Source organism: Kogia breviceps, chromosome 15 (assembly GCF_026419965.1).
Source record: "Kogia breviceps isolate mKogBre1 chromosome 15, mKogBre1 haplotype 1, whole genome shotgun sequence".
Taxonomy (NCBI): domain Eukaryota; kingdom Metazoa; phylum Chordata; class Mammalia; order Artiodactyla; family Physeteridae; genus Kogia; species Kogia breviceps.
In genome coordinates, this window is record NC_081324.1 from 26,505,671 (window position 1) to 26,530,590 (window position 24,920).

Here is a 24,920-nt window from a genome sequence, read left to right on the forward strand (position 1 = left end):
TTCAGAGAGAGGAAAGGGGGATGCAGAGGGAAGGGAGCAACCTGCCAAGAAGCACCAGGGCAACCCGGGCCAGGTAGGCTCCTCCTCTGGTTCTCTTCAGCCACACACTGGGGCACTGAATTGCCTGTGGATAAAGTCAAAGCCAGCCCAGAATATACCCTTCCCATCAGCCCACTGCTTTCCTCTGTCACCACCCTGCCTGGAGCTCAAGAAGTGTAATTCAGGAGTGAAATCTGCTCAGGACGTACAGCAGGGTGAAGAGTGCATTCCAGCAATAGAAGTGATCTCATGATGACCCACCTCTCCGGTTAATGTCATCCCCCTCCACTAACACTCACACACACTCATGCACACACTAACACAAAATTCTCATTGATTCCCATTGATCATTATTGCCGTGATATCATAGAGAGACCATCATCCTGGAGGAGAAGAGATGACTCTGATACATTAAGCCAAGGTGTGGCTCTGGGACCAGCAGAACCAGGAGCGCCTGAGAACTGGTTAGAGAAAGAAATTCTTGGACCCCACTACAAACCTACTAAATCAGAATCTCTGGGGGTGGGGCCCAGTTATCTGTTTTAACAAAGCCCTCCAGGTAATTGCCATGCAGGCTCAAGTTCTCAGCCTTGGCTACACATTGGAATCACCTGGGAAGCTTTAAAGACTGTTGATGCCTGGGTCACACTCCAGAGATCCTGTTGTAGTTGATTTGGGTAAGGCCTGGACAGGGAAACACCTCATTCATATTCTGTCTCTCTCTCTCTGTCTCTCTCTCTGTCTCTCTCTGTCTCTCTCTCTCTCTCTCTCTCTCTCTCTCTCTCACACACACACACACACACACACACACACACACACACACACACGGTAGGGGATTGGGGGAGCACAAAGAATGTCTTCCACTGGGACATCTTCCAACAGGACCAACGATTTGTCTTCTCTTCCTCTGCCTCCCTCTTCACTCCCTCTTCTTTCCTATGTTCCACTCTGGAAGCCTGTTAGGACTGCTTCCATGGGTCTGACATGCACCATCTCTAGACTGAATACTTTGAACCTTATTAAGCAGTTTAATTAGTGTATGATAGTATCAGGAATCATCTCAGAAAGCAACCAATTTACAAACTTACAGATGGAACTGGCCCTAATGCAGGAAAGTAAATATATTTATTGAGTTTTTAAAAGTTTATCATAAATACTGACATTTTAAAATAAAGCACCTTAAGTGTATCTAATAGAATGTAAACACTCGAACAGTTTGAAGCCCACATTTATCCACTGAAACGAATACCCAGACTGTTGCTACTCAAATATTTTGCATCATTTCTTAATCTTTTTGAACTTATATTTTATGTAATTCTGAGAAGATGAGGAACAGGGAGGTGAAGTAACTTGCCCAAGGTCACATAGCATGTATATGGCAGCTCTGGGTATGAATCCAGATATCTTGCTTCGGATTCTGTTATTTCCATTTATTACTAACCATTTGTTGTTTACATTTTGAAATTAAATAAAACTTAAAATATGCATGCCAAAGAAATTTTGTTGATAAAATAACTCACCACTTTTTAACTCGACAGAACTATTTTAAAATTTAACTTGTTTTAGGACTCACTGTTTTCCACTTTCAGTAAAGATCTATGTTTTAAAACATATGAAGTACTTTTCACACTGGGAATGAAGCTACACTAGGACTGCCAGTATGTATACTCTGTCCATGAGCCTTAATATCTACTCCCTGCGGACTGGGTGACTGGAAGTGTGTGTCCACCTTTGTGTGTCTCTTTGTGTTTATAACCCTTGAAACCAATGGCAAGATCTAGAGTTGTTGCTTTGAGCAGTGTCTGATCCTAGAGAATGGCTTTTTGGTGGGGACAGTGGGACTGCCCCCACGGCCCCAAGTGGCATGAGAAGGCAAGATGTGAGACTAGAATATATACATGCTTTCCTTGTAGGGTTGCCTTGTGGACATACTATGGAAATATACATATTAAAGGATATACACAGACCCTCTAAGAGTTCATGAACCCAAGTTAAGGATTTTGCAAAGAGAATTATAGCCTCTGGGCTGGAAGTGTCTCAGAGATAATCTAACCCAACCCTTCATTTCATCAACAAGGAGACAAAGGCCCAGGAGGACAGAGAACTTGTCCGGGGCCACACAGCCAGCAGGCAGGGAGAGTGGAAGTCTGATAGGGGAGCGAGAGAACGTTCAGCTCCCAGTACCCATGTCTCTTTCCTACAGGGATATTTCCTGGCTGGCACCTGAGCTATGTCGACGTGAAGGACAATTCCCGCGATGAGACCTTCCGTTTCCAATGTGACTGCTGGCTCTCCAAGAATGAGGGCGACAGGCAGACAGTCCGTGACTTTGCCTGTGCCAACAATGAGATCCACGATGAGCTGGAGGAGACCAGTACGTGGGGAGACCGGTGGGCCCTGCTTCGATTCAGCCTGGGCTGAATCTTCAGTTAAACGAGAGTTAGCTCAGGAGGGAGGTGGGAACAGTGTTGGAAAATCTAAAGAAGGAACTCGTACAGCTGCAGGGGAATCAATGCCCAATGAAGGAAATAATATTGGAGAGGTGCATAATTAAGTGCCCTAAATGTTGTTTCGTGGACCTGGAACAGCCAAGATACTGGCACCAGCTCATGGCCCCAAATCACAGGGACTAATTAGGTAGAGGAAAACCCACAGGGGACAAGCTTACTCTGCTCTGAGGGCTGGGCTGGGCAGTTTGATGTGATGCTCTCTCTGGTTTACTTTTTTGTCATGGACTCTCTCCAACTGATGTCTATGACAACAGCCACCGAATCAAGCCTTCCTGGAAACAGAATGTGCAGGGCAGCCAGCTTCTCCACCAACCACTTTCTCTTTGGTTCCTTCCTCTGGGGATGTTTAAAGGGAAAGAGTAATTGGTCCCTAAGGTGGACGGCCATCCAGGACCAGGGAAATGTTTCTTTAATACAGATGCTAGTATCTGCATCCAACAGATTTGACAAAGGCTTATCAATTGCAGAGCCTGATGTGAAGAAAGGATTTTCCAACCTTAGTTATTAAGGTAACACTAGCTGCATGAAGACATAAACCCGCAAATCTCAATGGCTAAATACAACAAAATTGGTTTCTCACTCACGTAATAAACTGTCCAGTGCGAGTGTTTGGCAAGAGGCCTTCCACACTGTGATTCAGGGACCCAAGCTCTTCTCATCTGTCTGCCATTTTCAACACATGACTCCCACATTTCTTGCAGAGGGAAAAGAGAGCGTGGAGAAGGCACGCTCCCCTACCTTCTTAACATATTAACACATTCTGTTAGTCATGCAGCTCCACCTAGGTGTAAAGGCATCTGGGTAATGCCATACCTGGCTGGACAGTCACTCCCTGGCAAGCACTGTACACCACGTGGCAAGGGAAGCATGGATCCTTGGTGGAAAGTCACTCAGCCTTCTCCACCATGCCATCCAAACTACCCAATGATGTACTTAGCTACTTCGAGAGGTAGTGAACACTGATGTCCCTGGGAGCATTCAAACAAGGGCCAACTACTCATCTATCAGCTTTACTGCATGGGGATTCCTGCCCTAATTCAGAGGGTGAACTCTCAGCTTCTGTAATTGCACTTACTGGGCAGTTACTGGGGGCCCTGTTTTATTTTATATGCTAAGTGCTATGCACACTGCTTTGTGATTTCTAATTTATTTGTATTGACCTTTGTCCATGTGTAGTTCTCCCTACACAACTGTAAGCTCCCAAAGATCAAGGACAAAACCACTCATGTTTGTAGCCCTCTGCAGCTCTCTAGGCTTTGGGACTTAGTAGGTACACAAGTCGTTAGTGCTCAGCAAATGGAAGAAGATGCAGTCAGTCGTTTTCCTTAGAGCCTCACAATCTCATTAGAGGGAGAGGCTAATATATAAAGGCCAGCACAAGCAATAGAGGCTCCTTGGGCCATTGGTGTTCAGGGGAGAAGAGATTCGTGAGGCTGGGAGAATAACCACTGAGCTTCCTTCCCAGATTTCCTGCCAAACAGCTGCTAAGACCTACGGGATTTGGGTTGGCAGGGAGATTGGCAGAGGGGAAGCGGCACTTGCATTATTTCCAGAAGGATGTGTGTGGGCTAGAGATGGGAGGGCAGGGACACGGAGCCCAGGAGATGGCCTGGATCAGTCCGTCTTTACTAGGAGCCTGCAGAGGGCAGAGTGGCACCCTCTAGACTGCCCACAGGGGGAGAGACAGTGACACCCATGTCCTAAGATGGAGGCTTATCCTGGGGAGAGCCAGGGACGCAGTTCAAGCCAATCATTTCAACCCTCAGCTAATTTTATTTAACCACTTGGCAAACATTTATTGAAAACTTACTAAGTGCCACGGCCTAGTGTGGGTTCTGGGGACACACTAATGAATAAAGCAGAGACCCTGCCCTCGTGGCATTTACATTCTGTGTCTGTGTCCCCAGGGGCATCTCTGGGCACTTGGCTTGTGAGAATAAACACGCTCTCATACTTGAACAGAGCTTCACGTGTGTGAAAGCATTCCACACATCCCCTGCTCTCACCGGGTCCTCGCCACCCCACTCCCGCCCTATGAGCTAGATAGGGGGCAAATTCACCCCTCTATATCATAGGTAAGGAAAACCAGAAAGGTGAAGTGACATGTCTAAGGCCTAGCCATAGCTATTAGGACTCATATATCCTGATTCCTAGACCAGGACTCATCGCACCACCGCAGCCATATTGGGCCTGGCTGGTACTCCAGACTGATCCATTGCCCCACCTTGTTTAGCCCCCTGTTTTCTGCCTTCACCTCCAACTCTTGTTAGCAGTTCCTAAAGCTGCTCCCCATCCTCTGCAAGCATCTGCCTCTGCAGGTGATTCCAATGTGCAGGCAAAGCTGAAAACCATTGGCAACCTGCAAATAATACTGATGTCTGAGCCTCACCCCAGAGATTTTGTTGTAATCAATCCAGGCTAAGTCCTGAACAGTAGAATTCACATGCTCATATGTGCATACACATGCACACACACATACATGCACACCCTGATGCATGCACACACACACGCATGCATACATACATGCACACCTGGGAGGACAAAAACATCTCTTTCTCTGGAACATCCTCCAACAAGACCAATGTCTCCCTCTTTACAGCCCTTCTCCTTCTTATCCACCCACACTTGAAGCCTTTTAGGGCTGCTCAGTCAGCCTTAATCTGCAACATTTCCAGCCCAAATGCTGTCCAACTTGATGGCCAACTCCCCAAGGATGGAAGACTCTGCTCCACAAGGCAGCTCTGTTTTTAAAAAATTCATCTTTATATTTATGTGCTTGAAATTTCTATCCTTTGGCAGACCCAATGGGATGGGGTCAAACAGAAAATTTCAGAAGTGGTCAGGACCCTTGCTTGTACATGCCTGAACCCCACCCCTAAGCTGGCTCCAGCAAAAAGGGAGCATATTGGTTCCCAGAACTTGGAAGTTTCAGGTGGAGCTGGCTGGGACTTGGCTGTCTCCAGAGGCTACAATGGTTTTAGTATGTCTTTGTCCCCCTTTTCCTCTTAACTGTTTCTTTCTCTACATCATGAGAAGATGGCAATTGGTACCCACAACCCCACAGCCTTCTAACTTCACAGCTTCGGTGGAAGGGAAGAGAGCGTCTCTTAGGGAATAAGTGTGACTCGCCAGGCCCGGGACTCTCAGCCCCATGCAAACCACATGGTAGGAGCTCGCCAGAGAAGGGTCCTGACAATGTGAGGTGGGGAAGGCGACGTGGAGGAGTAAGGTCCTGACACCCACCAGGTGCCAAGGCATCCTCTGGGCTCCTGCATGGAATCACGTGCCCCTGAAGTCCTGGACACAAGGCAAACACCTGTCTGTTCGGGAGCTGCTCACCTGATGGGATGTTGGATCCTCTCGGTGCATCCTGGGTTGCTGCTGGTTCATCTCCCTCTGAGGGTGCCACACCCAGAGTCCAGGCAAGATGTCAGGGGTGGCCAGATCTCCTCTCTCCTCTCCTGCCACCTGAACCACATTCACTGGCTTTGCTGGTGGCCCCTTCATGTGGGTGACTCACACGGTGGCTGCTGAGCCGCTTTCTCCAGCCAGGCTGGTCCTGTGTGGGTGCTGGCCCCGGGGCGAGCCTCATAGGGACCCCTCCTAGGCTGGGCTCCTACCGACCCCACTCTTTCAGGTCCCTGGTCCCCCTCTGTCCTTTCTTCCCAGCAACCTATAAACAAAACTGAGAGTCATGCCTTCCACATTTTCATCAAGCCGTTGATGAAATGACTTTCCAAGGTGGACATACGCTGATTGAAAGACCGTTGATGCAGCTGGCCACATTTGTTTCTAATCTGTCTAAGTGTCCTCACTTACACACTTTCCTTCTCTACCTTCTCCCCGGGGCCATGAGGAGAGGATTGCTTATGATCCACATGCACTGCTTCTCAAATGTTCCACTTGAGTTGATCGTAGAGAGCAAGTAGGTTCCTAGCGCTCCCTGCCTCCTCTCCTGGGCGCTGACAAGCCATTTCCTCTACCATGCCCAGGATCCACTTTGAATTCACAGGTGTCCGGTTTGCAGAAATACTTTACTGGCTGCTGGGAAAGCAGAATGGCAGTGGGGCCACCCCCTCCCTGCAATGGCTTCAAGCCGTGGGCAGTGGCTCAGCCATTTTACGTCCCTGGGCTGTGAACGGTCGGGCCTGCCGAGCCCCGCTCTTCTTCCAGGGCTTGTCCTGTGGATCTCTTCCCCTATCGTGGGCATTTTTGCCCTGATTCATTCTACCTGTGACTTGAGAGAAGTCACAAAGGCAACAGTTTGCTGAGACGCCGGGATTGTTGTTACATTGAGCTGTAGGCACAGCCATCCCTTCTAATTATCTTTATCACATCTCTGAGATGAAAGCACAGAGATCAAACTATCCCTTTGGATCCAGAATGCTGAATCCTCAATGATTCACTTACTGCGGCAAGAGCTGTATGCACAGGGAAACCTCCAGACAAACCTTGTGTCCTCCTGTGTGCCAGCTCCATCCCAGCCTGGTCCCTGGGGAGTGGGGCTGGATCATGTAGATTTCAAGCCCCTCTCACGCCCCTCAGTATCTTTCCTTATGCTGTTCCCTCCTCCTAGAGCATCCCTCCGTTTTCTGCTGATCATAATCATGGCTCTTTTTCAAGGCCAAGCTCATACACCATCTTCTTCATGAAGCTTACTGCAATTAGCCCAATCATTCATTGTTCACTCAACAAATATTTATTGAGTGCCTATGTGCCAGGCACTATTCTGGGCTCTTGGGATCTATAAGTGAGCAAACGAAGACCCCTGCCCTCATGGAGCTTACATTCAAGTGGGAGGGGGGAACACAATAAACAATAAAATAATAAGTAAACTCCTTAGCATGTTAGAAGGTACTAGGTGATAAGAGAAGATAATAGAGCTCAGTAGGGCAGGCGCTGGGGAAATCAGGCAGGAAGTGTGGTTCGGGTGGTCTGGCAGGCTCTGTGAGAAGGTGACATCTGAGTAGGGAGGAAGGAGGGGAGGGAGTGAGCCAAGCCAACATGGGTGGGGGTGGGGAGGGAAAGGGGACATGCTCAAGGCAGAGCTCTAAGGCCGGAGTGTGCCTCCTGTTCTGGAACGGCACGGAGGCTGAGCGGAGCGAGCAAGGGAGAAAGTACTGGAAGGTGAGGTTTGAGAGGTAACGGGAACCTGCTTTACCCTCCCTCCCATGCTATTTTGGCCCTTCGTTTAAGGTTATTCTGTCCTGTGGTGCAGTCGGTGTTTCTGTCTGGGGCTAGAGATGAGTTCTAGTGTTGCCCAGAGTCTAGCCCAGTCCTGACACTTGGCAAATGCTGACATGCTTGTGGGAACTGCCGGGGAGGGAGGTCATGATGCTGAGCAGGACACCAGAGTGAGAGCTGAGACAAGACAGGGAATGAGACTGCTTGCTACAGAAAGTTCAAGGCAACTGGATCTTCCCCTCCCCTTTCTGTAGCTGGGCCCCGCCTCTCCTCCCTTCTCTTTACACACCCTCTCCACTTTGCATCTCACAGACTCTTTTTTTTTTTTTTAACATCTTTATTTGAGTATAACTGTTTTACAATAGTGTGTTAGTTTCTCCTTTACAACAAAGTGAATCAGTTATACATATACATATGTTCCCATAACTCTTCCCTCTTTTGTCACCCTCCCTCCCACCCTCCCTATCCCACCCCTCTAGGTGGTCACAAAGCACAGAGGTGAACTCCCTGTGCTATGCTGCAGCTTCCCACTAGCTATCTAATTTACATTTGGTAGTGTGTATATGTATGTCCCTGCCACTCTCTCACATCGTCACAGCTTACCGACTCTTCCATCCCTGAGAACCAGGCCCCACCGTCTCTCCGAAAACTCACCCCCACCTCATGGATCCTGGAGGCAGATGCGTTTGGCCCTTCACTCCCAGTGGCTCCCATGCTTGCCAGGCAAAGAGACTGCTACTATAAATAAAATGAGGACACCACTCTAGACCCCAAATTGAGGCAGGTTCTATTTCTAGCACCTCAGTTGTAGCGATTTTAACTTACGCCCCACCCCAACCCCCTTAAGGCTGTGATCTAAGACCAGATAGATGTAGGACCTGCAAGGAGGGGCCAGTTTGCTCCTGCTCTGATGGTGGGTGCTGCTTCCCCTCTGCTGACCCTCTCCCACCTTCTCCACCACAGCCTATGAGATCGTCATAGAAACCGGCAACGGAGGCGAAACCAGGGAGAACGTCTGGCTCATCCTGGAGGGCAGGAAGAACCGATCCAAAGAGTTTCTCGTGGAAAATTCTTCTAGACAGCGGGCCTTTAGGAAGTAAGAAGAGGGGTGCCCACAGGGGAATGAGGATGGGTGGGGTGGGTAAGAGAGGGGCCCCAAGAACCAACCCTTTTAGTGGGGGCCATAAATATACAAATGGGCCTAACCAGCAAGAATTTACTGAGTGCCTACTGTGTGCCAACCCCATTCGAGCTCCAAGGCATGAAACAAGGAGATTTAGAAGAGGGAAGAGAGGGGACTGTCATTTAAAGAGAGCCCCCTGTAAGAGACTAGAATCTATATTATTCCAACTACTAGAAAGAAAGGATAATTATGTAATATGATAGAAGTGCTAATTATGGCTACAATGGCAATCACAGTACAATATATAAATGTTTCCAAGTAACATGCTGTACACCTTAAATTTACACAAACACAATAGTATATGTCAAATGTATTTCAATTTTTAAAGAGTTAATGGAAAAACTACAACAAAAATCAGTTAATAAATTAATTAAAGCAAGCCCACTCTGCAGCAGGACCGGGAATCACACAGACATTATCCTGTGTCCGTGCAGATGAGGAGCTCACAGTCTAGTTGAAAAGGGAGACATTCACCCATAAGAATGCAAAAAGATCATATAAGACAGCGTAGACTTTTAGGAGGGAGGGAGGGGAGAGCCTCTAAGATGCTTTATAGGAAAATCAAAATTGGGTCTCATGTAACAGGTACCTCCGCTCAGCACTCCCGGCTGCCTGCCACACACCAAAGACTCTCACCTCCTCCTGCACGTCTGAGCCACCTCTGAACTGCTCAGCAGCCCCCTTCATCTCCCCACTCCCTCCAGAATTGCCTACAGAAAGTCTTCCCCTGCAATAACCCCACTGTACCTTCTATTCAAACCCCCTCTGAGTGGGGATGGTCGGAGCTGACACCCCCCGCAGACTGCACTTCCCCCTTCTTTTCCACTGCCCTTTCCCTCACTGAACCCAGCCAAGTCAGCACTCCCCCTAGAAATGTCTGCACCTCCAATCCCACTGTTCCCATCCCTTGACTTTGCCAAGTCAGATCTACATCAGAGGACTCTTCCCTTCCCCCGCCTCTGCTCTCTGAATCTCATCACCCTCTTCAACCCAATGCCCAAGGCCCAGGACCTCACCCACCTCCAACACCATCTGATATTACCAATCATTGATTCCGGGACCAAGTAGCCGGAAGGGCTTTTTAATGGTTATGTTTGTCTTGTTCCAAAACTAGACTGAACCCTGAAGCAGTAGAGACCTGACATCAGGTCTTGCTTGCTATTCTATCTCTGTTCTTCAGAACAGTGCTTAGGATACAGTTGGCACTCAATAAATGCTTACTTCTTTCAGTGGGCATGAGCAGTTCTCACTGGCCATATCTTTGCATCCTGCAGGGGGACCACAGACATATTTGAGTTTGACAGCGTCTATTTGGGAGACGTTGTCTCCCTCTGCGTGGGCCACCTCGCCAGGGGGGACCGATTCATCCCCAAGAGAGAGCTGGTCTGGCACGTCAAGACCATCACCATCACCGAGATGGAGTACGGCAACGTGTATGTCCTGGGCCTCTGCCCTCTTCCCCAGGAAGTGCCACGCCCTCAGCGGGGAGGGCCTGTGGCCAGACCAGATGGCAGGGTGTGAGGCTGAGGTCACCTCACTCAGGAGGTATATGAGGCAGGAAGGGAAGAAGCAGCTACACTGGTTCTTGAGCTTTCTGAACCAGACTTACCCCAGAGGCAGGGGACTAGACTGGATGACCTTGGGTGCTCCAGTGATGCTTCTTTGGAAGGAAAGAAGAGCCAGTCAGACAGGGCCAGACAGCTGAGTCTTTCCTTCCCTTCCCCCATTATCACTGTATAATGATAAAGAGATACAGCTTTGTAGCCTGCTGCTCCACAGTCAGAGTGAAAGCCCGTCATTTTGTGGGCCCAGTAGAGACCAGCTGGGGTAATCCCATGGCCCACAGGCCCTGAGGACCCCAGATAAGGAGATTTACATTTCCCCCATGGAAGCCTTCTGGGGACTCGGGCATTTCTGGAGGATTAAGGGTCTTAGTTACCTGGGTAACAGTTCACAGCCATCAGTTTTTCTAATTAAAACCACTTGGTAACCACCGTTGGCAGACAGAAAGAGCCCTGAGGCTCTGGAAGGCAGGAAAGACACTAAGAAGGAACCAGGAGATGAGGAAGGGGAGGCCAAGGGCAGTGCATGCCTCGGGGAGGGTAGGCCCAAAGAGCAACTAAGGCAGTTGGACATCCCCCCAGAACCACTGCCGGCCCCTCCGAGCTCCCCTCGTGCCCCTTCCGGCCTGGCCCTGCTCCTGGCAATGCCTTTCACAAGAAGCACATGGGACAGAAGCAGCAGCCCTGCCTGACCAGGCAGGTCCCAGCTTCAGGCTCCAGCCTTCAGGAGCCCAGCTTCTCAGAGAAATGTCTGTCCACATTCGACCTGCCACCTGCAGGCTCCCTGGAATTGGCTGCCTCTGACCAAGCTTCCACTTTGGGAATTAAGCAGGAAAGGTTCTCACATTTGAACTTCTGTCTTAGCCATCTCAGGCTGCCATAACTGAATCTACAGACTGGGTGGCTCAAACAACAGGCATTCTTTTCTCACAGTTCTGGAGGCTGGTAGTCAGAAATCAGGGTGTCAGCAGGGTTGGGTTCTTATGAGGCCTCTCTTCCTAGCTCACTGTGTACTCGCATGGCAGAGGAAGAGAGAAGGAGATCTAGCGTCTCTTCCTCTTCTTATAAGGGCACTAATCCCATCATGGGACCCCACCCTCAGGACCTCATCAAAATCTGATTACCTCCCAAAGCCCCCATCTCCAAATACCATCACTTTGGGGGTTAGGGGCCTCAACATGTGAATTTGGGAGGAGAGGACTCAGTTCATAGCAGCTTCCCTCTCAGGCTGCAATGTTATTTATTGCTCTTTTTGAGAAAAGAACAACAGTAAATCCTGTAGGAGTCACTGGGTGTGGCTGCTAGGAGCAATACTGACGAGGACTTGAGAGCTGGGATACAGGGGCCTGCGCCTCTGCAAATGCCCAAAATAAACAAAACAATACAATACAATAATAAGTCACCACCTGATTTAGCTTTAAACCCACAGTGTTGGCTGTGAGAGAGAGAGCCAAAGATCTCAGCACCACTCAGCACCTTCTAGTGTCAGGAGGAAGGGGGTAAAGAACTTCCCATCCCACAGTCCTGGGGCCGTTATAGGATTTTTCATCCAGTGGAAAGAATCTGCCACTTCCAGCGAAGCATCTTTTCCTACATTCTCAAGAGTGTGGCCTTTTGTCAGCATGGTGCTTGGGCTGGAAGGGGAGGGAGGGATGTCCATGGAGTGGGGATCTTCCCAAAGGGAAGTGGGTGCAGGGAGTGCAGACACCCAGATGCTAGAGCCCTCACGGATCAGCCATGTAGCCTCAGGCCATAACCCAGCACCTCTCAGGGAAGAGAGCTGGATGCTCTCTAGAGTCTGGTGGGAGGGGAAGGATGGCAAGGGTTCCAGCCTGGAGGGCTCTCAGAAGTCATACTCCAGCCTACCTACCTGCGCTGGTCTCAAGCCTGTGATTCCTGGTGTATGAGAACCTCCCCCCAACAAAATATCACATCTATACAGAGAGGGGACATTACAGGGGTGTTCCATCATTGTGGCTATTTACATGTCACCATTCTAGTACACATTTAAATTCTGCCATGTAAAGACCACTTAAATAGCACTGTATATGGATCCACAGTTCCTTTCTAACCAGCATGTTGGACCATAATATTTGGATTTCCATGAAATACAAATTAATTTAATCTCAATCTCATAAACACAACAATCTCAAATTTTTATGTTCCAACCGATTCCAGTCCTGACTCCTATTCTTCAGCGTTTCTGACCAGCTCTTTTTCATCACTAATATCCTCAGGACGTCGATGGAAGGACACCCAGAGAGGCTTTTGTTTCTTTTTTTAAAACCCAAAGTGGAATCGTTGTTTTATCCCGTTATCCTATATAATACATACTCATTTTAAAATTCAAATAAGGCAAAAAAAAAAAAGTGTGTAAAACAAAGTAAAAATTCTCTAAAGCCCTACCCATCAGAGATGGCCATCTTGAGCATTTGGTGACCCTGTTCTCTCTGGCGTATTTCTAATGTCTCACACACACACACACACACTGTTCACAGAAGTGTGATCATATTCTACTTGTTTTTTTTAACAGGTTCATATTTTTTGTTTGTTATTCTCTGCCTTGCCTTTATTCTCGCCCATGACCCTACCCCCATTGCCAGTGGCAACAGCCTGGAATGCTCTTCTGCAGCTGGAGTCTTAACTCCACAAAGCCCTGAGGTCCCACATTTTGGTGATCTTATAATTACGTCTATTAGGAAACATTTCCTTATATCTACACCCATGAATATTTTTCAGCCATTACAAACAACAAATTAGGTTTCCCTGGTGGCGCAGTGGTTAAGAATCTGCCTGCCAATGCAGGGGACACAGGTTCGAGCCCTGGTCCAGGAAGATCCCACATGCCGCAGAGCAACTAAGCCTGTGCGCCACAACTACTGAGCCTGCGCTCTAGAGACCGTGTGCCGCAACTGCCAAAGCCCACGTGCCTAGAGCCCATGCTCCTCAACGAGAAGCCACTGCAGTGAGAAGCCCGTGCACCGCGATGAAGCGTAGCCCCCACTCACTGCAACTAGAGAAAGCCCGAGCGCAGCAACGAAGACCCAACACAGCCAAAAATAAATAAATACATTTATTTCCAAAAAAAAAAAAGAATTAAATATGTACCAGAAGACTTGGAGCAATTCCCAGGAAGTATTGTTGAGTGAGAAAAGTAAGATATGGGAAAGAATGCATTATATGTTGCCATTTTGTAAAGGGAACACTGATGTCCCGAATGTGTCTGTGTCTATGTGGGTCTGTGCAGGGTTGGGTGAAATGGAGGGAAATTTGGCAAGATACATCTACAGCTGTTACATGGGTTATCTGAGGTAAAGGCGAGATGCAGGAAGGGTACGGAAAGAGAAAAAGGAGATAGAGCCAAGCAAAAAGGAAAAGAAAAAGAATGCATTTAGAAGAACACCCATATGATCACAGGATTTTTGCATTTATATAGAATTATGTATATTAGTGGGCATTTGCATAAAGAAATACATTTTAAGTGAATGTTTAAGCAAAGAATGCGATTATATCTCCCTCTTAGAAAGTATAGTATGTAACAACAATCTAGATTTATCAAGTGACAAGTTGGGGACAGAGAGATCTCAAGACAGAGTAATGATTTCTTGTGAAGTGTCTTTAAATGGCTGGCTCGTCAGGTGGCCAAGCAGGCTGTCTCTGGACCCCAGCTCTGTGTCACCTTGTGCAGTGACTTCTCTTCTCCAAGCCTTCATTTCCTTTCTGTGAAATGGGAAGACGAAGTCTACGTATGACTCAGGGTTGTTGTGGGAGTTGAGATGCACGAATGCAAAGCCCAGGCATTTCGTGAGCATGCAGAAAACCAAGTTCTTTTTGCTGTTATGTATTTTCATCTAAAAATTGATTTTGCACCACTGGGCATGCCCTTTCAGGGCTGCGTTCCTGAAATCATTAGCCAGTGCCAGGATTGCTTATTTCCAAAGCTGTTAAAATATTAGCAATTTGGATGGGGAAAAAAACATGGCAGTTATTCAGTCCAAACCTCTAGCACTGCCAATGGGAAAATCAAAGTCACATAGGTAGTAGGTGGCAGGGCTGGGGCAGACCCCAGGCCCCCTTACACCCTATGCAGTGTTTTCTCACCGAGCCCTCTGACTTCTTCCTTGGTAATTATTGGACTCACTGTCATTACCCAGAGGCTAACATCGGGAGTGAGGGATAGAGAAGGGACTCTTTGGTCCAAGACCATTTCTCTGGGCCCCGGACTTGCTTCTGCTTGTGGTAGCTTCTTCAGTACTTTGTACTGAAGTACTTTGCACCCCTTTGTACTATGTTGTCCATGAGCATACGCGTGTGTGTGTATGCACACGCAACACACACACAACAGTCATAGTTCAACTCGGCCAAGTGCGAGGGATTTGGGAGCATACATTTCATAGCTACTTTTCCACTTGGCTTTGCCTGAGATTTTTGTTCTGGATCCCATAGCTCCTCAGAAGGTGACCACAGTGGGTAAAATCATTCATCAGTTCCTTTGAAGGGGCAAAAGGGGATCAGCCTAGTTGGCGTGGAGTGAGCTTAGAGAAAGGCAGACAACAAGTCAGAAAGGGAAACGCTGGGAGGAGGGTCAGATCGTGTAAGGTCTTGCAGGCCTTTGTAAGGTGGTGATTTTTATTTATTCTGGGAAGCCAGTGGAGGGTTCTGCGCAGGAGGATGACATTCTTGGGCTTTTACATCTGCCCAGGATCACTTGGATGCTGTGGAGAGGATTCACGATAGGTAGTGAGAAGCAGGCAGACCATTTAGGAAGCTGACACGTTCCAGGTCAAAGATGGTGGTGACTTAGATGAGAGGGGCAGCAGGGCGGACAGTGAGATAGCGCATACTTTTTCAAGTGGGCTGATTCTGGACCTATTGTGAAGATGGGGTCAATGGGAATTGCTGGTGGATCGGATGTGGAGTGTGAGGGGAAAAAGAAAAGGAAAATCAAGGAGCAACTAAAAATATGGAGATGTCACTGACTGTCAATTTTCACATAAGCGAGACCCATCTTCACATTTTAATGCAGACATTTCCCACCCTAAGAGCCTGTCACCTGGGGAAGGAATCACTTGTGGATGCCCAGGGTCCTGGGGGAGGGCGTGAGCCTTGGCTGGTGCGCTCTAACCTCCCCGCCTCCCCCCCTTCCAGGTACTTCTTCAACTGCGACTGCCTCATCCCCCTCAAGAGGAAGAGGAAGTACTTCAAGGTTTTTGAGGTCACCAAGACTACGGAGAGCTTTGCCAGCAAGGTCCAGAGCCTGGTGCTGGTCAAGTACGAGGTCATCGTGACAACGGGCTATGAGCCAGGGGCGGGCACCGACGCCAATGTCTTCGTCACCATCTTTGGGGCCAACGGCGACACGGGCAAGCGGGAGCTGAAGCAGAAGATGCGCAACCTGTTCGAGAGGGGCAGCACCGACCACTTCTTCCTGGAGACGCTGGAGCTGGGCGAGCTGCGCAAGGTGCGGCTGGAGCACGACAGCAAGGGCTCCGCCTCCGGCTGGCTGGTGGAGAAGGTGGAGGTCACCAACACCAGCACCGGTGTGGCCACCATCTTCACCTGTGGCAGGTGGCTGGACGAGAAGCGGGGCGACAGGCTCACCTGGAGAGACCTCTTCCCTTCCGTCTGAGAGCTAGAGGCCCTCGCTCCTCCTTCTCACCAACTTGTCCCGAACACACCCGCTACCCCCCGCCTTGGCTTTCAGCAGTCCTTTCCCGAAAGCCTCCTGGAGCTGGGACTGGGGGCCAGAGCTCCATGGTCCTTCAGAGGCCATTGTGGGGAACGGCTTGTGGGGTCCTACACCCTCTCGGGTCTCCTGGATCCAGATGAATTCATCAACCTGTGTCATAATCCATTGCTGCACAAAAATAACTTTTTGCATTTTCTTTTTCAATAATAGCAGTGACCAGGCTGAGGCTTGCTGCCAGGCGTGGATGGGAAATTGGGGCTTCACCCAGGGGATAGAAGTGGGGAAGAAGAGGCCATCAAGATGATGTATTTTAAGCAAAAACTAATTAAAACTTTTTTCCCAGAAAAGCTGGGCTAATTAAATTATTATCAACCACACCCAGCAAAAGACTCATCTGGGCATCTGCTCACTTAGATATGCATCCTTTTTCCCAGTTTCAATAAATCCAGTGGCAAACAGAGAAAAACATCAGGAGGAAGAATTTTAGCTAGAAGGATTTATGACCCTGTGAACAGGTACATGATTCTTTCTGTCACTTTACAAAGGACACATTGCCAAGTGCCGGCTGGCTGCCCCAGCCGGTGATAACACAGTTGAGACCCGGAGACCTGAGCAGGTGGTAGGGTGCGGGGAATAGGGGGAAGAAGGTGCCTGGAACAGTGCCTAGAACTGCCTGGTCCCTGCTGCACCCGGGCTTGGAGGGGAGGAGGGCATCGGTGGTGTTTAGCACTGTGGTTCGCTGTGGGCAATGCGGACTGAAAGATGAGAAGGGATTGGAACATAATAAACATGTGGTCTCTGCCCTCAAGGGGGATGTGACCCTGATGGAGAGGCAGCAAGAGAACCATATATTCATGTGCGTGCACAGATGTGCACACACACACACACACACACATACCCTGATCAACAATCACAGCTGGAGTGCAATACAACTCAGCCCCTGACTTCTGATTTTCCCACGGAGGCAGGGGTGGGATTGAGCAGAAAGGTGCATCAGGCCAGGAAGTCTTCCTGTAGGAGGTACCCAGTACCAGGATTTCTGCCGTGTCACCATGGACCCTCTAGCCCAGACAGGTGTCAACTTGGTGAGGCTTCATGGCTCTGAGCTCTCAGAGACCCTTGGAGAGAGGTCGTGGCAGTAAGCACAGGCCTGGAGGCAGCGAGAAGCAGTCTTGAGTCCCAGTTCTTCCTTTTCCCTGCTGGGAGAGCTTGAGTGCATTGCCTCATCTCTCAGCCCTCAGCTTCCTCATCTGTCAAATAGGAAGAATGATGATACCGACCTTGTAGGCTACTATGAGGACTACGTGAGCTAAAACGCAGACTTAATTCAGAGCCTGCACTGAAGGGTTTGTCCATCGTGTTAAACAAGCAGGACTGGGGCTTCCCTGGTGGCGCAGTGGTTGAGAATCCGCCTGCCGATGCAGGAGACACGGGTTCGTGCCCCGGTCCGGGAAGATCCCACATGTCGCGGAGCGGCTGGGCCCGTGAGCCATGGCCGCTGAGCCTGCGCGTCTGGAGCCTGTGCTCCGCAATGGGAGAGGCCACAGTAGTGAGAGGCCCGCATACCGATAAAAAAAAAAAAAAAAAAAAAACAAGCAGGACTTAAGGGGACTGGGGTGGGGTGGGAGAGAAGTCATCATTAAATAGCTTTATTTGTATCTTTCTCTGGGGCAGATTCTTCCCTTGTCCCTGGATGAAAATTAAGGCAAGCTTCATAACTCTTCTGGACTCTCATAGGTAATAAAACGTCCAACAACCACTTTAAAGTCACAAAGTCCATCTCAGTTCTGTAATTTAAATGTGTGGCTCCAATACAAAGGCCAAAACATTCCACTCAGATCTGAGTCTCCTCCCATCCCCCAGTTCAGTCCTAGCACAAGTGGTAACGACAGTGCGTGAAGAGCGAGCGTGCAGGTGTGTCAGTGTGCACACGTGTGTGTACGTGTGTGTATGCGTGTGGGGTCAGCCGCACCTCTCGCCCCCACCTTGCCCTTTTACTCCTGCTCCCCGCTCTAGCTGACCCCGGTTTCCCACCCCTGGGGGGGAGGGAGGAGAGGTGACGAGGACAGCTTCCTGTTGGGGGCGCTACTGTGGTCAGTGTCCTTCCTGGACTGGCAGCTGTTTGGAGGCTTCGTCTCATGAGCACTTGTGTGGGTTCTATCTCAGGCCCTTCACCACCCCCCGACTCCGTCTTGCTTAGGATCTAAGACACCCAGTAGGATGTCTTCTGGCATCCTTCACTCTGACAAACTCTGGGCATTCAGGCCACTTGTCTCTGCCGTCAGTGGCTGGTCAGCCCATCCCTCATCCCCACGATTTCTCTGGACACATTCCTCTCTCCAAATAGCCCCACTGAGACCCCAGTCACTAGCCTGGGGCAAAGGGCAGCCAATGCCACTCAGTCTCACTATGGAATGTATCATCTGTTGTCTTGTTGAACCAGCCAAGATTGGATGGGACAAGCCCCTTGTTTTGTCAGTTGCTGATGTGCTCAATAATGTTGGCTCACTCTTACTGGGAGAGGGCAGCTCTGGTTTGGGGACATCCCCCAGGACCTGAGTCAACTTTCTTTCCATCCCTTACCTTCCCTGCCTCCTCTGCTTCCTCGCAGGGGGCTTGTTAAGATCAGATGAAACCACTGCTGTGAAAGCCCCTTCGAAACTGTTATGCCTTCCGTTCATACGGGTGCACTTCATCTCACACACGGCACCCCCCACCTGCCTTGTTCCCCAAGGTCTTGGGACCTGGTCCGCTTGCCCACAGCTCCGCGTCCAGCATGTTACCCTCCAGCAAGGCCGCACCCACCGTCCCCTCTGCTGTGCCTCCTCTGGGGCTGTTCCTGTGCTCTTCAGTCTCCTCACCACCGTCCACCCCTCCCTCCCACCCTGTTCTGAGGCCCCAGGCTTGGAGGGTATAATGGTCAGTAAAAAAAAGTCAGACAGAGAAAACAAACGTGGTATGTCATCACTTAGGTGTGGAATCTAAAGCAAACAAACAAACTGTTGAATACAACAACGACAAAAAACAGACTAGACCAGACTAGCCTCCCTGCTTTGTAGGGGCGGGAACTGAGGACCAGAGCAGGCCTCTGACTCACCAAGGGTCCCACAGGGGCAAAGCTGCACTTGCACTCGTCTATCTGACGCCCCTCACACTCTGCGGAGGAGGTGGGGGAGACGTGCACATCTGTGGAACGGGGAGTCTTGCAGAATCCACGCGTCAGGTCCCATCCCCACAGCCCTGCGTCTTTGCGCTGGCACTGCCTTTCCCTTGGGGCCCTACACTTCTCCTTCCTCCACCCAGGCTGCAGGCAAAGGTTGAGGGAGACCCACTTACCTGGGTGTTGGGAAGAAGGGTGGAGAAAGGAGGATCCCCTGCTGCCCTCTGCTCCCAGCTGCTGCTGCCCCTGAGCCTGCCCTCTGCCCTGAGCAAGGGGTGCCAGACACCCATGAGAAGCCCCCAGGGGAGGGCTCGCTCAAAATCTCACCCCATCTGTCTCTGGGCTGGGCTTTACCTCTCAATTCCTGCCTCTTCCTTGCAAGCTGGCACAGGAATCCCCCTTTTGGCAGGGCAGAAAGGAAAGCTGCGATTGGGAGAAACAAGCAGGCAGCCCAGGGTGCAAACTTGAGGGAGGCGCTAGACCTCAGGCTTGTGCAAAGACAGAGCTGGCACCCGAAGCTGGGGCTTCCTTAAACATTGCACCCAGGGCGTCTCTCTTGCCTCACCCTCAGCCCTGGCCCTAGAAGAAAGACAATCTTCTACCCAAAGCCCCCACAAAGCTCTGTACCCCAACAGTCCAAATTCCAAGGCTGAGACCCAGCAACCAGCCATGGGGAAGATGGTGACATACCCTTCTCTTGGGAAGGTCCCTCCTGAACCCCTCTCACCCTAAGGACCCTGCTGCCGACCTGGCCCCTGGTCATCACTGGGGTGGTCAACCATGGTAGGTGGCCCTGGGTGCCACCTCTCCTCCAGCCAAGACCAAAACCCTCACCAGGGCTCTGGGTGAAGAAAACAAAATATTTTTTTTATAAGGGTGGCTTCTTGAGTGCCCAGGTTTTATATCAGTGTGACCTTTCCTCACTTGATTTAGAGATAAGTCGGCATTAAAGAATATTTGCAGAGAACCTTAAATGTAATACTACAAATACAAAGTACTTCCAAATAAATATCCCGGGGGTCCACATTAAAGAAAAAAGACTCATTCGCGGTTAGCACAAGCTACTTACACAGGAACTGTTGCACCAAAGTCTGAGAAACACTTGCTCTTAAGCAGGTTAAACAAAAGCCTTCCATCTTATTTTCTCAGCTCTTTGGCTGAACGACACTTTTCTTCCAAGATTTTGATATAAGTACACTCAGCCCAGTTCAGATACACCCCTTCTTGAATTCTGATTGTGTGGGCTCCAATGGCATGAGGTCAGAAGTCCTATGGGTGCCCCAGTTCCTGAGGACCCTTGGTGCTGTGTGTCTGTCCTGAACAGGTACCCCCATTAGTCCCAGCCCCTTGACAGAGCTCGGCACCAGGCATCACTCACCCACAGACACCCAAATGCCCTGAGTGAGGGCAAGATAAAGCTTCCAGGGACAGGTGGGGGACCTCAGCCCTGGACAAAGGGAGTAGTGGAGCCTAGAGGAAAGGCGATTTGACATGATAGGCCTGAGTGAATGACTTTTTAAGGGAGGAAAGAACAATTTACCCTAAATTTAAAAGGGGAACTTTGGGCCCTGGGATGGTGGAGGTGGGGGAGGCAGTGTTGCTAATGAGCTGGAGGGAAGATGCTTCCAGCCTTGAGGCCTCAATGTGGCTTTTCTTCTAGAATCTCCAGCTGAATGTGGAAAAGACTTTTAATGAAGCAGTGATTCCTGGTGTCTTGGTGTTGAGGCCTCAGCCACCAGCCCTCCTACTGAATAGACAATTACTAGTGGCTGACCATGGCGTGGAATGGCCAGAGGGGAAGAGCAGGGGGGCCTGGGAAACTCTCCAGGAAAAGGAGACGGAGAGAGGGATAAGAGGAGAGATACTATGGAAGGCAGGGATTTAACAAAAAACAAAACATCACCATCATCATCTTCTACATGGCTAATATTTAGAGTGCTGACTATATTCCAGTCAGTGCCTTACACACGTGAGCTCTTTAAATCCTCAGAAAGACCTATGAGGCAGGTGCTATTGTTATCCCCACTTCATAGATGAAGAAACGGAAGCACAGAGAGTGTAAGTAACTTGCCCAAAGTCACACAGCTAACAGGTGCCACAGGAAGGCCAAGGGCAGGGGTTCTCCTCAAATGAAATGTTAGCTGGAAGCTCGAGGTATGTAAAGGCGGAAGAACTTCAGCTGTGGCTGGTTGGGGGCAGGGAGGTTTCTGGGACAGAAAGCGCTCAGGAAGTGCAGGTCCCGTGGGAAGGAATGTTGCTTGCAGGTGAGGCTATATGCAGGGCAAAGGGGAGTGCGGAAAGGACAGTGCCTGGCGGGGAAGGCTCTGGTTTTCTGCCTCCAGGTAATGGAGAGTGTGGGGAAGAAGCCAGGGCCAGAGGCCAGGTGTCATCTTGGGGCCACGCAGTGTCTGCTGGGGTGCAGCAGCTGGGGAGGCCTGGAAGTGAGGCGAGGACAGGGTGCAGGTTAACTTGCTGGGTCACCTTGACTGGCCACGGGGCGCCCAGATTAAACATGATTTCTGGGTGTGTCTGTGAGGCTGTTTCAGATGAGATGAGCATTTGAACTGGTGGACTCAGTAAAGTAACCGCCCTCCCCTGTGTGCATGGGCCTCATCCAATACCTGGAGGGTCTGGATAGAGCCAAAAGCAGAGGAATGGTGAATGTATCCCCTTCCTTCCTGCCTGCTTGAGCTGGTTGTCGGTCTCCTCCTACCAGCGGGACTGGGATTTTCCCCATCGTTCCCTAGCTCTCAGGCCTTCTGGACTCAGACTGAATTATACTGTTTGCTGTACTGGGTCTCCAGCTTGCAGAGGGCAGATCATGAGACAGCTCAGCCTCCAGAATCATGTGAGTCAATTTTTCCTCAAAATAAATCTCCACATATATAATATACATATGATATATTATATCATATTATATATGATATAATATATCATACTATATATGATATATTATATATATCATATCAATCCCATTGTTTCTGTTTTCCCCTGACAATCACAGCTGGACTCTGTCCTCCTTAACCTCCTGGAGGTGGGAGAGGGGTGGAGATTCGCAAGGCTGCCCATTGGCCCATATGTTGGGTAGGCAAAAAAATCCGAGGAAAGAGAGCCACTCCCCCAACCCCAGAAGGTCATGACCCAACAGAGGTTAAGTAGACAAAGACAGCAGGGGTAGTCCAGGGAGATGTTGGGGGAGGGAGCCTGGTCTGCCATCCACGTGCTTACAGTTGGCAAACCAGGGACGGGGAGTGTCCACATGGCTGCCTAGTGGCCAGGCAAGGACTAAGAAGCTATGGTTCCCGAAGGAAGAGACACAGATGGAACTGCGTGGAAAACAACAGACAGCATTTTGTATCATCTCACTGGAAGGAGAACTGGGGATTCTGAACATTCATTAACCTAATGAAAACCATGGACTTTAGTTAATAATAATGTATCGATATTGGCCCCTCCACTCTAGCAAATGCACCTAACCAAGGCAAGATGTTAATTACAGGGGAAACTGGGTGGCCTTGAGAGAACATATGGGAACTCTCTTTATTTTCAATTTTCTGTACACCTAAAACTGTTCTGAAAAATAAAGTCTCTGACTTTAAAAAAAAAGAGTTCATTAATATGGGTTCTGCTTGCAGTTTATGAGAGAAAGCCATCTTCCAGTTCACTGACCCACACCTTTCTGAGAATAGACTCTAGACACCGCAAAGAGTGTCTGACTTTGGGCTCTTAGGAAGGAATAAAAAATCCACTCCAACTTTCAAAAGCCAAATTCCTTCTCTCCCATGGAGAAACTGAGGAGCCTCCAGTTCAAAACACAAGAGGTTACATTTGAAATTGATCAAAAATGGGAACTTTCAGCTTTAGGATCCATAAAGTTCAGGAAACAGGTTAATGAGATGATTCTTCACAGAATAGAACAGATTCTTTAAGAGATAAAGAGGTAAAAGAAAATAATAGATAAGAGAGGAGGAGGAGGAGGGAGAGGAAGGGAGTTGGGAGGGGGAGAAGTGGGGAGGCTGAAGCCGGGGGAGGGGAGCAGGGAGAAGGGAAACAGGTAAAGGACAGGGAGAGGATGAGGAGACAACAGACACTGCCACGTGTCCTGGATGAACACAGGTCTGTGAGTGGCTTTCTCTGGATGTTTCCTGAGTGTGCACAGAAATAAGCACCCTCCACGAGTGAGGTGTAGTTAGCAATGCAGTTCATTTTTATTAGTTATAAATAAAGTACAAAAAATCCACCAAAAGTGAATCTAAGCATTTACACAATTCCTAATGTCTCCGCCTTTTCATTGATGCACTATTGCTTTAATATTCATAATAAATATTCTTCTAGCTTTCTGCTATAAAATAGTCTATGTAGCAAAATGTTGCACAGCACAACAGAACAGAACAGCAGGAGGATTACAAAAAAGGACAATCAACACTGAGGATAATCCTTTCACTTACCAGGGGCAACCAAATTACCCCCTCGAGGGCCTGGTGTCACTGGCTCCATAGCTGAGAAATGAGCCACTGCCAAGGCCAGGGGTGGGGCTGGGGAAGGGGAAGGCTGGGGTGAGGAAGGGTGGGGGACAGGCCAGCCAGGGCAAAGGGCACTTCCCACTCCGACCCCACAGAGCAGCATAAGGCATGTCTGTCCAGGAGCCCTGCCAAAGGGCAGCATCCACCAGGCCCGGCAGTGTGGTGGTTATGCCCCAGTGGGCAACTCCACAGGCTGCCTTCACAGAAAGCAGGTAAGCACGGCTCCAGGGTGGAGGCAGAGGGGAAGCTGGGCAGGCAGCAGGCCGGAAGCCCAGGGAATGGGACCCACAGACCAGCCAGAGCAAAGTTGGGGCTTAGGCACCCTGCACGGCCCAGCCACTCTTACAAGCCTGGCCGGGAAGCGTGGTGAATCTGGGCCTCCGCTCCCTTCCCAATCAGCACCATCCCAGGGGCCTCATGTGGAGGGTGGATTTCTCCACCACGCAAAGGCAGTGATGTCAAGAGGCAAGAGGGAAGGATGATCTGGAAAGAAACGGGAGGAGGCGAGGCGGGAGGAGGCTGACATGCAGAGTGGAGCAGCTCAGAGGCTGCCCCCTGGGGACGGGGACCTCCTCTTTCCTTTTGGCTCAAAAACTGCTGGGCTCACCGCTGTGCCAGGCTTTGAAGCTACCGCTTCCTCAAACTCTCCCCTCCCACTCCTCCTGGGGGGGCAGTGAGACTGGAGGCCCACACCCATTCTCCACAGCAGTCCCTCCTGCCCACAGCCCCCTTGGAGCAATGGCAGAGGGTGAAGGAGATGCTGGGAGGAGGGACCATGGGTCCAAAACCTGTGCCCCAATCTGCTGTCAAGGGCGATGACTCCACAACTAAGCCTCCTGGAGAGGGCAGGATGGGGGTGCCAATCCCAAACGCCATAGTCTGGGGCTTAAAGTCTGCCAACCCCGTCCCCATATCTAACAAGACACGGATTTCAGCTCACTCTCCAAATGACCACTAAACCTTGTGAAAGCACATGTCCAGGGGTGTGTCCACCCATCTTGCTGCATGTAAAAGGACAGACATCCTTCCAGGTTTCTCCTTGGAGCAAATCCGCTGGAAAAATTCTCAGT

The 24,920-nt window shown here is 49.8% G+C and overlaps 1 protein-coding gene across 1 annotated transcript in view; it reads left to right on the forward strand.

The window, feature by feature from the left end:
• LOC131742774 (lipoxygenase homology domain-containing protein 1) overlaps positions 1 to 16,455 on the forward strand; it is a 94,753-nt gene extending 78,298 nt beyond the window's left edge. Inside the window, exons 16-19 of the mRNA XM_067016124.1 lie at positions 2,243 to 2,413; positions 8,697 to 8,829; positions 10,191 to 10,349; positions 15,627 to 16,455. Coding sequence (XP_066872225.1) covers positions 2,243 to 2,413; positions 8,697 to 8,829; positions 10,191 to 10,349; positions 15,627 to 16,107 — 944 coding nt within the window. The 3' untranslated portion in view covers positions 16,108 to 16,455. The remainder of the gene's footprint in view (positions 1 to 2,242; positions 2,414 to 8,696; positions 8,830 to 10,190; positions 10,350 to 15,626) is intronic.
• Positions 16,456 to 24,920: the final 8,465 nt, after the last annotated feature.